The sequence below is a fragment of the Phyllobates terribilis genome, unplaced genomic scaffold (genome assembly GCF_046119375.1).
Source record: "Phyllobates terribilis strain yellow unplaced genomic scaffold, ASM4611937v1 Scaffold_10__3_contigs__length_209671492, whole genome shotgun sequence".
Classification (NCBI taxonomy): Eukaryota; Metazoa; Chordata; class Amphibia; order Anura; family Dendrobatidae; genus Phyllobates; species Phyllobates terribilis.
In genome coordinates, this window is record NW_027362770.1 from 165,527,853 (window position 1) to 165,542,722 (window position 14,870).

A 14,870-nucleotide genomic window follows, 5' to 3' on the forward strand; every position below is an offset into this window, starting at 1 on the left:
CCCTACTGTGAAACATGGGGGAGGCTCTGTTATGTTCTGGGGCTGCTTTGCTGCATCTGGCACAGGGTGTCTTGAATCTGTGCAGGGTACAATGAAATCTCAAGACTATCAAGGGATTCTAGAGAGAAATGTGCTGCCCAGTGTCAGAAAGCGTGGTCTCAGACGCAGGTCATGGGTCTTGCAACAGGATAATGACCCAAAACACACAGCTAAAAACACCCAAGAATGGCTAAGAGGAAAAAAACACTGGACTATTCTGAAGTGGACTTCTATGAGCCCTGACCTAAATCCTATTGAGCATCTTTGGAAAGAGCTGAAAAAAAGGCAACCTTCAAACACGAGAGAACTGGAGCAGTTTGCTCATGAGGAGTGGCCAAAATACCTGTGGAGAGGCGCAGAAGTCTCATTGACAGTTACAGGAATCGTTTGATTGCAGTGATAGAGTCAAAAGGTTGTTCAACAACATAATAAGCTAAGAAGAACCATCATTTCTGTCCAGGCTGATTTCATGAGTTTAATTTTTTTTTAAATTCTGTGGAAGCAGAAAAGCAATGTCTGACTGTCATTTGTTAATTTTCATAGATTTTTAATTTATTATTACTTTTGTCAGATTCAAGTTATTTCTGTGACCATTGTGGGTTTTTCTTTAATTTAACGAGGGGTACCAACAATTTTGACCACGTGTGTATAAATAATTATAATAAAAAATAAATAAATTATATTTTCTTATTGATGTTCTGTTTGGATTACCGATGCATTTTGGACTCTTTTTGAGAAGTAAAAAAAAAAAATTAAAAAATGAGAAGATTTCATGGTTTCTCTTTTTTTTTTGCCTTTATTTTTATATTGTGTTTACTGAAAGTACCGAGAGAGGAGAATTTTAAAATGTTGGTGTTTTGGTGCTATAGAGCTTGTAAGCGCTGCTCTGAACCTGCTGCATCGCTGGATGCTGAGGCTGCTGTAATCACAGGACTGTATGACTTATTTATTATTCTTGTTTGTATAACTCCAACATACTTAAAAGACATTACTAGCAAAGTTCCCTTCGGGTCTCTCAATACAAATTCCCTATCAGTATGTCTTTGGAGTGTTGTTGGAAACCAGAGAACCCGGAGGAAACCCACACAAACACGGGGAGAACATACAAACTCCTTGCAGATGCTACTCTCGGTGGGATTTGATCCAAGGAACCCAGCACTGCAAAGCAACAGTGCTAACCACTTTTCGTTATAAAATAGTGTGCTCCCTTTATAGATACAATAACTTACAGGTTCTTCGTGTATTTCTATCTGTCTCCTCAAACTGCTGCTCCCAATCTCTACAGCTGTTATACCTATATCTCTTCTTTCTCTGTCCTTTCCTCTCGACCCTCCCCCCTCTCGTCTCTGCCTCTCGACCCTTCCCCCTGGTTTCGGTCTGTTGACCCCCACCCCCCCATTCCTCGTCTCTGCCTCTCGAACCTCCCCCTCCCCCCTCGTCTCTGCCTCTCGAACCTCCCCCTCCCCCCTCGTCTCTGCCTCTCGAACCTCCCCTTCCCACCTCGTCTCTGCCTCTCGAACCTCCCCTTCCCCCCTCGTCTCTGCCTCTCGAACCACCCCTTCCCGCCTCGTCTCTGCCTCTCGAACCACCCCTTCCCCCCTCGTCTCTGCCTCTCGAACCTCCCCATACCCCCTTGTGTCTGCCTCTCGAACCTCCCCCTTCCCCCTTGTCTCTGCCTCTCGAACTTCCCCCTTCCCCCTTGTCTCTGCCTCTCGAACCTCCCCCTTCCCCCTTGTCTCTGCCTCTCGAACCTCCCCCTTCCCCCTCGTCTCTGCCTCTCGACCCCCCCTTCCCCCTCGTCTCTGCCTCTCGACCCTCCCCCTTCCCCCTCGTCTCTGCCTCTCGACCCTCCCCCTTCCCCCTCGTCTCTGCCTCTCGACCCTCCCCCTTCCCCCTCGTCTCTGCCTCTCGACCCTCCCCCTTCCCCCTCGTCTCTGCCTCTCGACCCTCCCCCTTCCCCCTCGTCTCTGCCTCTGCACCCTCCCCCTCCCTCCTCGTCTCAGCCTCTCGACCCTCCCTCTTCCCCCTCGTCTCCGCCTCTCGACCCTCCCTCTTCCCCCTCGTCTCCGCCTCTCGACCCTCCCTCTTCCCCCTCGTCTCCGCCTCTCGACCCTCCCTCTTCCCCCTCGTCTCCGCCTCTCGACCCTCCCTCTTCCCCCTCGTCTCCGCCTCTCGACCCTCCCCCTTCCCCCTCGTCTCTGCCTCTCGAACCTCCCCCTTCCCCGCCTCTTTTCTTGCAGCAGGGAGGAATTAGATGTCTGCAGTAATTCACTCCTCCTTCTAATCTATCCCATATCTCAAGCAATGACAGCCATCGTCCATGAGACTAAAAAGTGACTATATATATATATATATATATATATATATATATATATATATATATATAGTCTTATCCCGTCTGTCTGTCCAGGAAATCCCGCGTCGCTCATTGGTCCGGCAGCGGCCAATCAGCGCCGCGGGATTTCAGAAAAAAGATGGCAGCCGTTAGCGGCTCATCTGCGGGACGGAGCTCAGCGGCGTTGCAGCCGGGAGATGAGCGCCGCGAGGCGCTCATCTCCCGGCCGGTACCAGCAGAAGGACCCCGACCGCCGGACCCATCTGCGGGACGGAGATGCAGCCGGGAGATGAGCGGCGCGAGGCGCTCATGTCACGGCTGGTAGCAGCGGAAGGACCGCCGGCGTCGCTGACATCCATGCGGAAGGGAGGACCAGGGAGCGGCGCTGCGGGTCGGGATACTTCTGCTGCGAGCGCCCGCTTAAGTCCCGGGTTCTCGCAGCGGAAGTAGCCGCACAGGCAGCGACGCTCCCCGGTCCTCAGCAAGACGATTCGATGATTGGTCGCGGTCTTCGGACCCGACCAATCACTGATCTTAGCGCAAAAGTTAAATACCGCTGTGCTGATTGGTCGCGGACGCTGCCCGCGACCAATCACCGATTTGGGCACCAAATTTAAATATCGGCTGCGACCAATCAGCACAGTAGTGGTTAACTTTAGCCGCAAGATCAGTGATTGGTCGCGGGCCAAGACCGCGACCAATCACCGATTTGTGCGGCACATTTAAATAGCGGCCGCGACCAATTGGATGTCAGCTCCACTCCCCAGTCCTCCCTTCACACCCTTGCCGCATGGATGTCAGCGGCGCTGCCTGTGCGGATACTTCCGCTGCGAGAACACGGGACATGAGCGGGCGCTCGCAGCAGAAGTATCCCGACCCGCAGCGCCGCTCCCCGGTCCTCCCTTCACACCCTAGCCGCTGATGTCCCCACAGTATCCGCATGGTGTTACAAAGATCCGGACATTTGTGTTAAAAATCGCTGATTGGTCGCTGGCGGTGCCCGCGACCAATCACCGATTTGGGCGCCAAATTTAAACACCGCTGTACTGATTGGTCGCGGACGCTATTTAAATGTGGCGCCAAAATCGGTGATTGGTCGCGCCCAGCGTCGGCGACCAATCAGCACAGTGGTGTTTAAATGTGGAGCCAAGATCGGTGATTGGTCGCGGCCGATATTTAAATTTGGCGCCCAAATCGGTGATTGGTCGCGGGCAGCGCCAGCGACCAGCGATTTTTAACACAAATGTCCGGACCTTTGTAACACCATGCGGATACTGTGGGGACATCAGCGGCTAGGGTGTCAAGGGAGGACCGGGGAGCGGCGCTGCAGGTCGGGATACTTCTGCTGCGAGTGCCCGCTCATGTCCCGGGTTTTCGCAGCGGAAGTAGCCACACTGGCAGCGGCGCTCCCCGGTCCTTACTAATACGATTCCGCTCCCCGCTCCTCACCAATACGATTCGCTGATTGGTCGCGCTCTCCGCACGTGACCAATCACCGATTTGGGCGCCACATTTAAACACTGCTGTGCTAATTGGTCGCGGACGCCAGCCGCGACCAATCAGCGAGCTTGGCGCCAAATTTAAACGACGCTCTGCTAATTGCGCCCCGTCGGCCGCATACCTATTCTAGAATACCCGATGCTTTCGAATCGGGCCAGTCTGTCTGTCTGTCCAGGAAATCCCGCGTCGCTCATTGGTCCGGCAGCGGCCAATCAGCGCCGCAGGATTTCTGAAAAAAGATGGCGGCCGTTAGAGGCTCATCTGCGGGACGGAGCTGAGCGGAGATGCAGCTGGGAGATGAGCTGCCCGCGACCAATCACCAATTTTGACGCCACATTTAAACACTGCTGTGCTAATTGGTCGCGGACGCCAGCCGCGACCAATCAGCGAGCTTGGCGCCAAATTTAAACAACGCTCTGCTGATTGGTCGCGGACGCCAGACGCGTCCAATCTGCGAGATTGGCGCCAAATTTAAACAACGCTCTGCTGATTGGTCGATTTTATCGCCAAATTTAAACAAGCTCTCCGGTCCTCACTAACACAGTTCGCTGATTGGTCGCGGCCGCCACCCGTGACCAATCACCGATTTTGCCGCCAAATTTAAACACCGTTTTGCTGATTGCGCCCGGTCGGCCGCATACCTATTCTAGAATACCCGATGCATTAGAATCGGGCCACCATCTAGTATATATATATTGGCCCTCCATTTGCCTCCCGCTTCCTCCTCTGCTCAGATCGGTGTTCCCGTGCATCCAAATTGGCCTTGATATTGTCATAGGTCCAAACCGCTCCTTCGTTCTCTGCCTTCTTCTTCTAAAATTATCGGACAGCCAACATTTTGGGCACCAAGTAGGGCGACGATACACGAGAAATGTAAAAGTCGCTTATTAATCCGTGGCTGCACGTCACTTCTTTGAAGCCTCTCCTGATAGAAAACGCTCCAAATTCGGCACTGTCCAATCAAAAGGCTGGAAAAAAAAAACGATTCCTTAAGCTACAGACACGTATTTTTGGGTTCCTGGGGGATCTTTCTGTAGCCCCAGGCTATTATATGCCATGATTAGAGTTCACAACGAAGGAAAGTAACACTTTTATACCTGAATTTCACCGCCCCCATCATAGGTTCTCCAAGCCGGTCAGTGGCTGGAAAATTGGATTTGCTCCAGTGTTTTAGAGGGTAAAGTAATCGAGAACTTCTCTCCTAGCCTCAGGATTGTTACGGGTGACATAAATGTACTATTTTTAGTGTATTATGAAAGGCATCGGACAACAATTTCTACGTGTGCAGTCTGTCCATCCCTAGCTGGAAGTCATTGTAAGGTTTCCACTTCACAGGACGAGGGAAACCTTTTCCAAAACCTGACTCTTAAATCCCGTCGTGCGTGGGCTTGTGGACACTGCTGCCTTTTATAGCTGAGCCCCCGAACATACACATAGATGTTTACTGAGCGCGATACATTAGGTCGGAGCTTTTATAGATTTAACCCCTTTTTTCTACTACTCAGAGCTGGAAGTAGTCAGCCCTTTAAACCCTTCTGATGTCCCCTTGTTCCGGACAACACCTTTACTCTTCCTAGCAATGGTGCTTAGACTGTGAGTCTTTTTAAAGGGGTTGTCCACCCAATTTGAAAGTGTTTTGGACGTATTTCAAACTAATTGAACTTGCTCTTATAGTTTATTGACCAAATTTCCACTGATGGCCTGATTTTGCCTGCTTGAAGTCCGTCTGGGAAAATCTGTCACGCAATGTGAGGGAAAGGCTAAGTGCACAATGACTGGAAGAGGAGGAGGAACCCAAACACTAGGGAAAGGGGGAGTGGAGACCCTAGGCCGATCTAACAATCGCCCTGACTCCCCTTGAGTCCCTAAATAGGTTCTGCACCTATCGCCGAGCAGGGAACCTAATCCCGGACTGACACTAGAGCTAGGCCCTAGGTAGGGAGGGAACGGGGTGAGCACTAGTCAGGCCCCACTGCAACTAAAGGCAAACAGGTAAATAGATAAGGGAAACACTTGGCTGCTTGAGAAGACACCAGAGAGATCATGCCAACTGTCCTCCAAGAGAAGCCCGAAAAGCCACTAGCTGACTGCTAGTACTTCATGCCTGGACAGAGGAAAATAGAGCTATCACCGGCGACTCTTTAGAGACACTGAAGGTATTTAAACATCCAGCAAGGGTGTGTCAATTAGCAGCAGAAGGTTGAGGTCACTGCTAGGTCCTAGAGGGAGAATATCGCTACACTACAGAGAAGAGAAGATCAAGAAGGTGCCTACAGAGCCAAGCACAATGACCTTCTACAGCTGGATCCAGGACGACTGTCTGTTACATCTGACACACCTGTGACAGCATCCTCCAATATTCTTCCATGTGTCCACCTGTGACCAATGATGTGGTTCAGTAGATAATCCAGCTCCCTTCTCGCTCATAATTGGCTGTTTTGGAGGTGGGGGCTGGTTTATCTACTGAACTGAGCCCCTTTCATACACCTCAACGCTCCAAGTTTGACTACTGAAACTATTTGAGTAAAATTCCCCCCCCCAGATGCGAAATCCAGGCACAAAAAACCCTTATTCGATAGATCCACGGCAAACCGGCGATCACTCGGCTGGCATTGTTTGGGGGAAAAATAGAGATGTCTTCTTGGTCCAAATATTTTCATTAAGACATTTAGATGTCTGTGTCCACAGATGGGAAAAGCTGGACTCTCGATCTCCCGACGTCCAGTCGTGAGTGGGCATGGCCAGTTAGGTTGTCCGCCGTCCGATGTGCAAAGATTTTTTGCCAACACATACGGCAGAATTGGTTCCTTCTTGCATGGAAACTTTTACATGGACGACCATGATAAATCTCCAAAATTCTTTCCAGCTTCTGACTTTTGCAAAACTATCCAGACCTCTCTCACAGCATTTCTGTAATAGACGTAGGCGGAAACCACACATCCATCGTAAAGGTACACGTGGTGATAAACTGCGGCCAACCTTGTGCATCGGCTGTAATTTTTTTTGCCTTTTTATATGAGCCACGATGGCTACTGTAGCGGCTCGTTGTAAGTGTCAGTGTGGGTGGGTCTTGTATAAATGATGGGTTGTGTCTCCCGTTACTCCTCCAGAGTTCCCTGCTGCGGGTCGGCTGCACATCATCGCGTACCTTCATGCTGGGTGGCATCCCGGCTGACAAATCCTCTTTTGGCTTTTTTGGTTTCCTGGTGAATTTTTTTTGCTTAATGCTGAAATATTAACTCCTGTAGAATATTATGACTGATCGTTATTCCCTTGTAAATCATCAAAATCATCCTGGCTCCCCCTGAAAACCTGGATATTCTTCATTATTTTCCTTCTTTTTAATATATTTACCCTTTAGAGTTTTAGGAGTTGTGAGCATAAAGTTCTGGAATTCTGCATGTTATGGTCCCGTTCTATGAGGACGCGGATCACATGTGTCTGACCACAGGATGGAGACGATATCTCATGGTCTCGCCTGCCCCTTGGAAAAATTAAATGCCTACCCCAGACGATGACATTAGGCATTTAATTTTTCCAAGGGGCCACATGAGACACTGACTTTTGTAGAGGGCCGCTCCAACCTGATGAACTTAATTCTTCCTATTATTGTTTTATATTAATTTTTAGCACTTAATATTGAGCAGAATTAGGCATGCTGACTCCCTGCTACTGCCACTACATGGTACGATAGGGATTATTGTAATTTGTATTCTTACCTGTAGCAGCGAATCATCACCTTAGAATTCACTCCACTTTATAATGTTTATATACAGCATTAAATTGTACTGCTCCTTGTTAAACAGCGCCCAACACCTGATGCCCCCACAGTCCCGACACTCAGTATGATGGCCCCTCAGTCCCGACACTCAGTATGATGTCACCACACAGCCCCTAAAACAGTAAGATGTCCCCTCAAACAGTATGATCTTTCCACATAGCGCCTAGAACAAAAAGATATCCCCTTAAGCATAATCTTCCCTCAAAGCCCCATTACTCAGTATTATGTCCCACACAGCCCCCATGCAAAATGATGTGCTCACACAGCCCCCATGCGGAGTATGATGTCCCCCACACAGCCCCCATGCGCGGTATGAGGTCTCCACGCAGCCCCCATGCGCGGTATGAGGTCTCCACACAGCCCCCCATGCGCGGTATGAGGTCTCCACACAGCCCCCTATGCGCGGTATGGTGTTCCCCCACACAGCCCCCCATGCGCGGTATGGTGATCCCCCACACAGCCCCCCATGCGCGGTATGGTGTTCCCCCACACAGCCCCCCATGCGCGGTATGGTGTTCCCCCACACAGCCCCCCATGCGCGGTATGGTGTTCCCCCACACAGCCCCCCATGCGCGGTATGGTGTTCCCCCACACAGCCCCCCCATGCGCGGTATGGTGTTCCCCACACACAGACCCCCCCCCCCCCTGAACCTGAGGATACAAATACTGGTGAAAGTGAGGCGCTGGGAAGAGGATGCCCACGTGGTGCGGGACGCCACTGCGTAAAGTCCGTTGGCTGTCCCCGACCACTGGCCGCCCCAGAACAGCCAAAGGGCCACATGTGGCCCACACGTCACGTCTGGTCTGGCTGGTTGAGGAAAACAACCTGTTGGGGAAACCAACCCAAAAAGGCTTGACATCGGTAGCATCTTTTTGAAAAAAAAAAAAAAAATTGTGTAGAGCCTTATAGTAATTTATACTAGGTCTGGAATTGTGTCTTTATAGATTGGGGATTCAGACTGACCACCGCCATTTAGAGAAATCTAAAACAGCCCAACACTCCTCTTAAAGATGAGGCTGAGTGCCTTGAGTGCTCTGCCTGATCATTAGGAAATGTCAGAGGGGATTGGTGCTGCCGTCCCCTCCTGATTGCAGTCTATTAGCAGCAGAAATATTTTTTTTCTTTAAAAAAAAAATGCATGTAAAAGTCTAAAAAAAAAATGCTAATTTTTACCATGTTATGTAAAAACATTTTTATTTTTTTTACGTGCTATAAATGCTGCCGCTCTCCTGAATCCGGCGTTGTTTTTCTTATGTTCCTGTGCCTCCCCGTTCCTTAGATATGGCATATAGTATAGTATAGTATATGCAGATATTCTGCATATAATTCTACCTTTTATTTCCAAGAGGGTGTGGTCTGCAACTCTTTGTAGGCGTCTTCTTGGGGGAGCACACCCAGTTGGCCAACAAGACTTGTACAGGAAAAAAGGGCCCATATCTCAGGAACGGAGAGGTGCAGGAACAAAAGAAAAACATCGCCGGATTCAGGAGAACAGCGGCATTTACACCAGATTACATTTATGGCAATTGACAGGTTCACTTTTAAGTAGAGTGTCGCCTGGCGCAATTCACTGCCAACTACCCTCTTAGACTGTTGTAGCGAATGTGGGCCGACGTATTATTTTTTTCCTAACGGTTTCTCTCATGGTTCGGCATTTATTACATCCAGTATTGGGTCTGAGATGATAATGTATTTTTTTGTTTTGTAGCAATCGTGATTTTTTCTGCCCAATTTGTTTTTAATGGGATTATTGTCCATTAATTACATATTCCCTCTCTGTGCAGGCTCCGCTCCACATATAATTGTTCCTGTGGCTTACCAGCAGGATAAAATTAGCTCCTTGTATTTTTTTTATTTTTTTTTATTGCAATTTAAAATTAAAATAAATCTGCCCGCTTCCACAAAGAGATTGAATTGCACATGAAGAGCCGGGGTGTGGTGGGGGATACGTTTAACAAGATGTACAGATATTCCATGTTTTTGGAGCTGTGGGATGGGGTTATAGCAGCGACCGTTCCCGATGGAGAGAAATGTACTGAACTTAATATAAAATGGTTCCTGGACATCCAGTGTGATTACACAATGTAAAAATCACTTTTGTATAAATTTTGTTCTTACTCCATAAAAAAAATCCCTTCAATTTCCCAACTACTAAGTGTCTCCCTCCTGTGTAACTTCATGTCCACTGACTGCTGCTAACGGATTACACTAAGTAACAGAGCCAGGGATTGCTTGCAGGAAGTGTGGGGGTCTTTGTTTCTCTACAGGAAGTGTGGGGGGGGGGTCTTTGTTTCTCTACAGGAAGTGTGGTGGGTTGTGTTTCTCTACAGGAAGTAGGGGTGGGTCTTTGTTTCTCTACAGGAAGTGTGGGGGGTCTTTGTTTCTCTACAGGAAGTGTGGTGGGTTGTGTTTCTCTACAGGAAGTGTGGGGGGGTCTTTGTTTCTCTACAGGAAGTGTGGGGGGCCTTTGTTTCTCTACAGGAAGTAGGGGTGGGTCTTTGTTTCTCTACAGGAAGTGTGGGGGGGTCTTTGTTTCTCTACAGGAAGTGTGTGGGGGGGTCTTTGTTTCTCTACAGGAAGTGTGGTGGGTTGTGTTTCTCTACAGGAAGTAGGGGTGGGTCTTTGTTTCTCTACAGGAAGTAGGGGTGGGTCTTTGTTTCTCTACAGGAAGTAGGGGTGGGTCTTTGTTTCTCTACAGGAAGTAGGGGTGGGTCTTTGTTTCTCTACAGGAAGTGTGGGGGGTCTTTGTTTCTCTACAGGAAGTGTGGGGGGGTCTTTGTTTCTCTACAGGAAGTGTGGGGGGTCTTTTTCTCTACAGGAAGTAGGGGTGGGTCTTTGTTTCTCTACAGGAAGTGTGGTGGGTTGTGTTTCTCTACAGGAAGTGTGGTGGGTCTTTGTTTCTCTACAGGAAGTGGAGGAGGGTCTTTGTTTCTCTACAGGAAGTGGAGGAGGGTCTTTGTTTCTCTACAGGAAGTGGAGGAGGGTCTTTGTTTCTCTACGGGAAGTAGGGTGGGTCTTTGTTTCTCTACGGGAAGTGGGGGTGGGTCTTTGTTTCTCTACGGGAAGTGGGGGCGGGTCTTTGTTTCTCTACGGGAAGTAGGGGTGGGTCTTTGTTTCTCTACAGGAAGTGGGGGGTCTTTGTTTCCCTACAGGAAGTGTGGGGGGGTCTTTGTTTCCCTACAGGAAGTGTGGGGGGGTCTTTGTTTCTCTACAGGAAGTAGGGGTGGGTCTTTGTTTCTCTACAGGAAGTAGGGGTGGGTCTTTGTTTCTCTACAGGAAGTAGGGGTGGGTCTTTGTTTCTCTACAGGAAGTAGGGGTGGGTCTTTGTTTCTCTACAGGAAGTAGGGGTGGGTCTTTGTTTCTCTACAGGAAGTAGGGGTGGGTCTTTGTTTCTCTACAGGAAGTAGGGGTGGGTCTTTGTTTCTCTACAGGAAGTGTGGGGGGTCTTTGTTTCTCTACAGGAAGTGTGGGGGCTCCTTTAGTGCTGGCAGAATATTAATGAAAAGGAACCATCCACTCCTAAATAGTTCATGACAAGTTACCGAGCAGAAGAATTGGGGTAGATCCAGAGTATATTAGATGGCTGTGTGCACCAAGAACAGTTTACATTATTTATAGCAAAGGGATAGCTGTTATTTAAAAACTATAAAAAAAATAAATAAATAATAAAAAAAAAATAATAAGGACCCAGTAATAAAGATATCCACATTCTCATCTACCCAATCCCAGCTGTTCCTAATACTGCTGCCTGTGTTCCTTGCTGGACTCCATACTTGTTCACGAGACCTTCTCCTTGACCTCTCCTCCGACTCTTGTGACACTGATTGGCTGCAGTGGTCATGTGAAGAGGAAGTGCGTCTGGTTGAAGAGTGTGTAATTTTTATTATTATTATTATTTTTTTTTTTTTAAATAATTTTCAGAGCCCCATGGGTCCATTTAGAAGATAAAAAAAAAGTGGATTACCCCTTTAAATGAGAACTGCTGAATTATTAAGTACTCGGAATTATATACATGCTGTAATGATTCAAATCATCTCTAATATTCTGAAAATATACAATATGTTGCAGTTTTGTGCCAGATTATAAAACTTTCCGGATTATCAGATGTCAGATTAAAGGAATTTTACTATTTTTTTTTTTCTTTTAAATATCCTTAATGACATAATTTCTCTTGCTCAGCCTTCCGCTGCGGCCTGCAGTTCCTTGGCAATGTTGCAGGAGGGAACCGGGCTTCTCAAAATAGCATCTGGGAGCGGGCTTTTCCACATGTCTTCCTGTAAGTATGAAACAAGCCGCTTTTCCATCTTCTTCACTAAATCCTTCTCTTTCTAATTAGCAATTTTGTGGCGGAGGCAACTTGTAATCCAGTCGTCCTTCCCTGATAAGATTTACTTACTCTCCGAGTTCGGAGGTAACCCAGGACGAAGGACGGGTGAGGTCCAGAAACCACCAATAGGACTACGTACAGGATCTATGGGATATAAGTATCCCCCCTGTTTGAATGCTCTGCTAAGGGGTAACTCCCTCCATAGCCATAATGAACATGAAGAGTTAAAGGGGTATTTCCCCCTTTCGTTTGTCTTGAGTGATGACCTATAGCCTAAGAATTTTTAGATGGAAATATCCTTTTAAAACCTTAAGGACCTGCGATGAACAGCACATCTTGAAACCCAAGTCTGGGTTGACTTTTTTTTTTTTGCCTGGGAGAGACCTTGCCGATACAGTATAACTACCTTGTGTCTTGTTGCTCTACTCAGTCTTCCTATGGTGTGTGACCTGTGACAGGAGACTGTCTTCCACAACCTCTCCCCTTTTGTAGCAGTGTTTGGCTGTTCCTCACCCAGTTTTAAACCTCCTACACAGCTGTTTTTGTTACAGTTAATGACTGTGTTCCCACTTGCCTATTAAAATGAATGATCATTATCATCTAGTTGGTGTAATTTGTTACTTATACACCAGGCTATAGTCCTACAAAACCCTTTACTGTGCAAGTGTACCTAGAAGAACTGATGCTAAAGGCAAAGGGGTGGTTATACTAAAATGTATTTAAATTTCTCTTTTTGTTCATTCACTTTGCATTTTTGTTACTTTGTTTATTTTATTAAAATTTATTTTATTTTTTAGAATTTTGTTTTATTGGCTGTGTTTTTTTATTTTTTATTTTTTTTGTATCCCAGGACCTGCCTGACCCACGGAGATGATAAAGTCTCAGCTTACGGCTCCATGGTTTTGTACACTTGTATGGATGAAGACAAGGTGGTCGACTTGCTGCAACCTGCCAACCTTACCATTGCACTGGGTGTAATTACTGCCTACAGCAAGCGGTCCGATGTGGAGTGGCTGTAAGTGTAGCCTTAAAGGGATTTTCCAGAACTCTAAAATATTGATGTCCAATTTTTAAGAGAGGTCGTCAATATCAGATAGGTGGAGGTCTGACTTATCGCTCCCCTGTTATCAGTTGATTAAAGGGGTTGCTGTGCACCAGTTCTGGCACAGATTTGTACAACTTTTCTTCCATTTAAGTGAATAGGAAAGAGCTGCAGTACCATCCATGGCCACTACATAATGTATGGCGCTCTGCCAGTTGCAGTGCACCACGACTTTTTCAATCAGCTGATCGATGGGGGTGCTAGAAGCCGACCAATATTACAACCAAGGTCCCCAACTTTGAGGCCTTGCTAACCCAACATTAAATATAATCTGGTGCCTATCTGAGTTTTCTGTACTTCCCTTTTATTTGGGCCCAGCTATAACTGTAGCATAGATGAATTATCTGAATAGAGTCAAAGTTTGCCTGAAATGTATCAATATTTCTTGCTGTAACTTTTTGTTCACTCCCATGCTTTACACTGCAGCTGTAATTTACACTAACTCAGCATAAAGTCAATGTCCTTTCTGTTATACCCTTTTCTATCTCTTTAAGAAGACCACCCTATTATCCAGATCAGTGTCCTAGGTCCCGCTATATGTTATGCATACTGGCCATGTTTTTTGAGAAGGCCCTGTCCTCTAGAATACGACTTTCCAAGGGTTGTTGAGGGCAACGATATTACTATAGGTCATCGATATTGGATGGGATGGGTTCTGACACACGTAATCAGCTGTTGGGAAGCCCCTCGGGGGCCGGACGTGCCCAGCTTTGGGAGGTGTTACACCAAAGCTCCGTTCACTAGGTAGTGGCCACTCTTGGGTACTGCAGTTTGGATCTTTGGTCAACTGAATGTGCTCTGAGCTGTAGTACCTGAGTACCACCATATATTATGCATACTGTCCATCTTTTTTCAGAAGGCCACTTCCTATAGAAGACCAATTTTCGATGGTTCATCGGGACTATGGTAAACAATATTGGTTTGGTGGGGTTCCAACACACGTAATCAGCTATTCCCCACTAATCAGTTGCTGACAGGCCCCTTCAGGGGATTGGACTTGCCCAATGTTGGGATGTGTAACACAACAGCTCCGTTCAAGGGTAGTTTGGGACTACGATAAATCATCAGTATTGGATTGGTGGGGTTCCGACAGACATAATAAGCCGTTCCCCACTAATCAGCAGTTGTCAGGCCCCTCGGGGGCCAGACGTGCCCAGTGTTGGGTGGTGTAATGCCACAGCTCCGTACACTGGGTAGTGGCCACTCTTAGGTACTGCAGCTTGGATCTCATTCAACTGAATGTGCTCTGAGCTACACTACCTGAGTACGACCATATGTTGGGCATACTGCCCATCTTTTTTGAGAAGGCCACTTCCTTTACAAGACCAATTTTCAATGGTTGTTCAGGACTGCGATAAACATCATTATTGATTTGGTGGGGGTTCCGACACATGTAGTCAGCTGTTCCCCACTAATCGGCCATTGGCAGGCTGCTCGGGGGCTGGACGTGCCTAGTGTAGGGAAGTGAAACGGCACAGCTCCGGTTATTGCATAGTGGCCACTCTTGGGTACTGCAGCTTGAATCTCATTCAAGTGAATGTGCTCTGGTTTGCACAACCTGAGTACGACCATATATTATGCAGACAATAATATATGTAAAGCGCTGCGGAATATGTTATCGCTATATAAAAAAAATTAAATATTGGCCATCTTTGTTTGAGAATGCCTTCCTTTAGGAGACTAATTTTCAAGGGTTGTTAGGTCATCGATATTGGATTGTTGGGGTTCCAACACATGTAATCAGCTGTTCCCCCACTAATCAGCTGTTGGCAGGCCCCTCGGGGG

General features: G+C 47.5%; 1 protein-coding gene across 2 annotated transcripts in view; it reads left to right on the top strand.

Moving 5' to 3' along the window:
- Positions 1-14,870, top strand: part of ATXN10 (ataxin 10) — a 119,943-nt gene that overhangs the window by 38,275 nt on the left and 66,798 nt on the right. For both annotated transcript variants that reach the window (XM_073650068.1, XM_073650069.1), the window contains 2 exons: positions 11,836-11,932; positions 12,834-12,998. In XM_073650068.1, the coding sequence (XP_073506169.1) occupies positions 11,836-11,932; positions 12,834-12,998 (262 nt within the window). The remainder of the gene's footprint in view (positions 1-11,835; positions 11,933-12,833; positions 12,999-14,870) is intronic.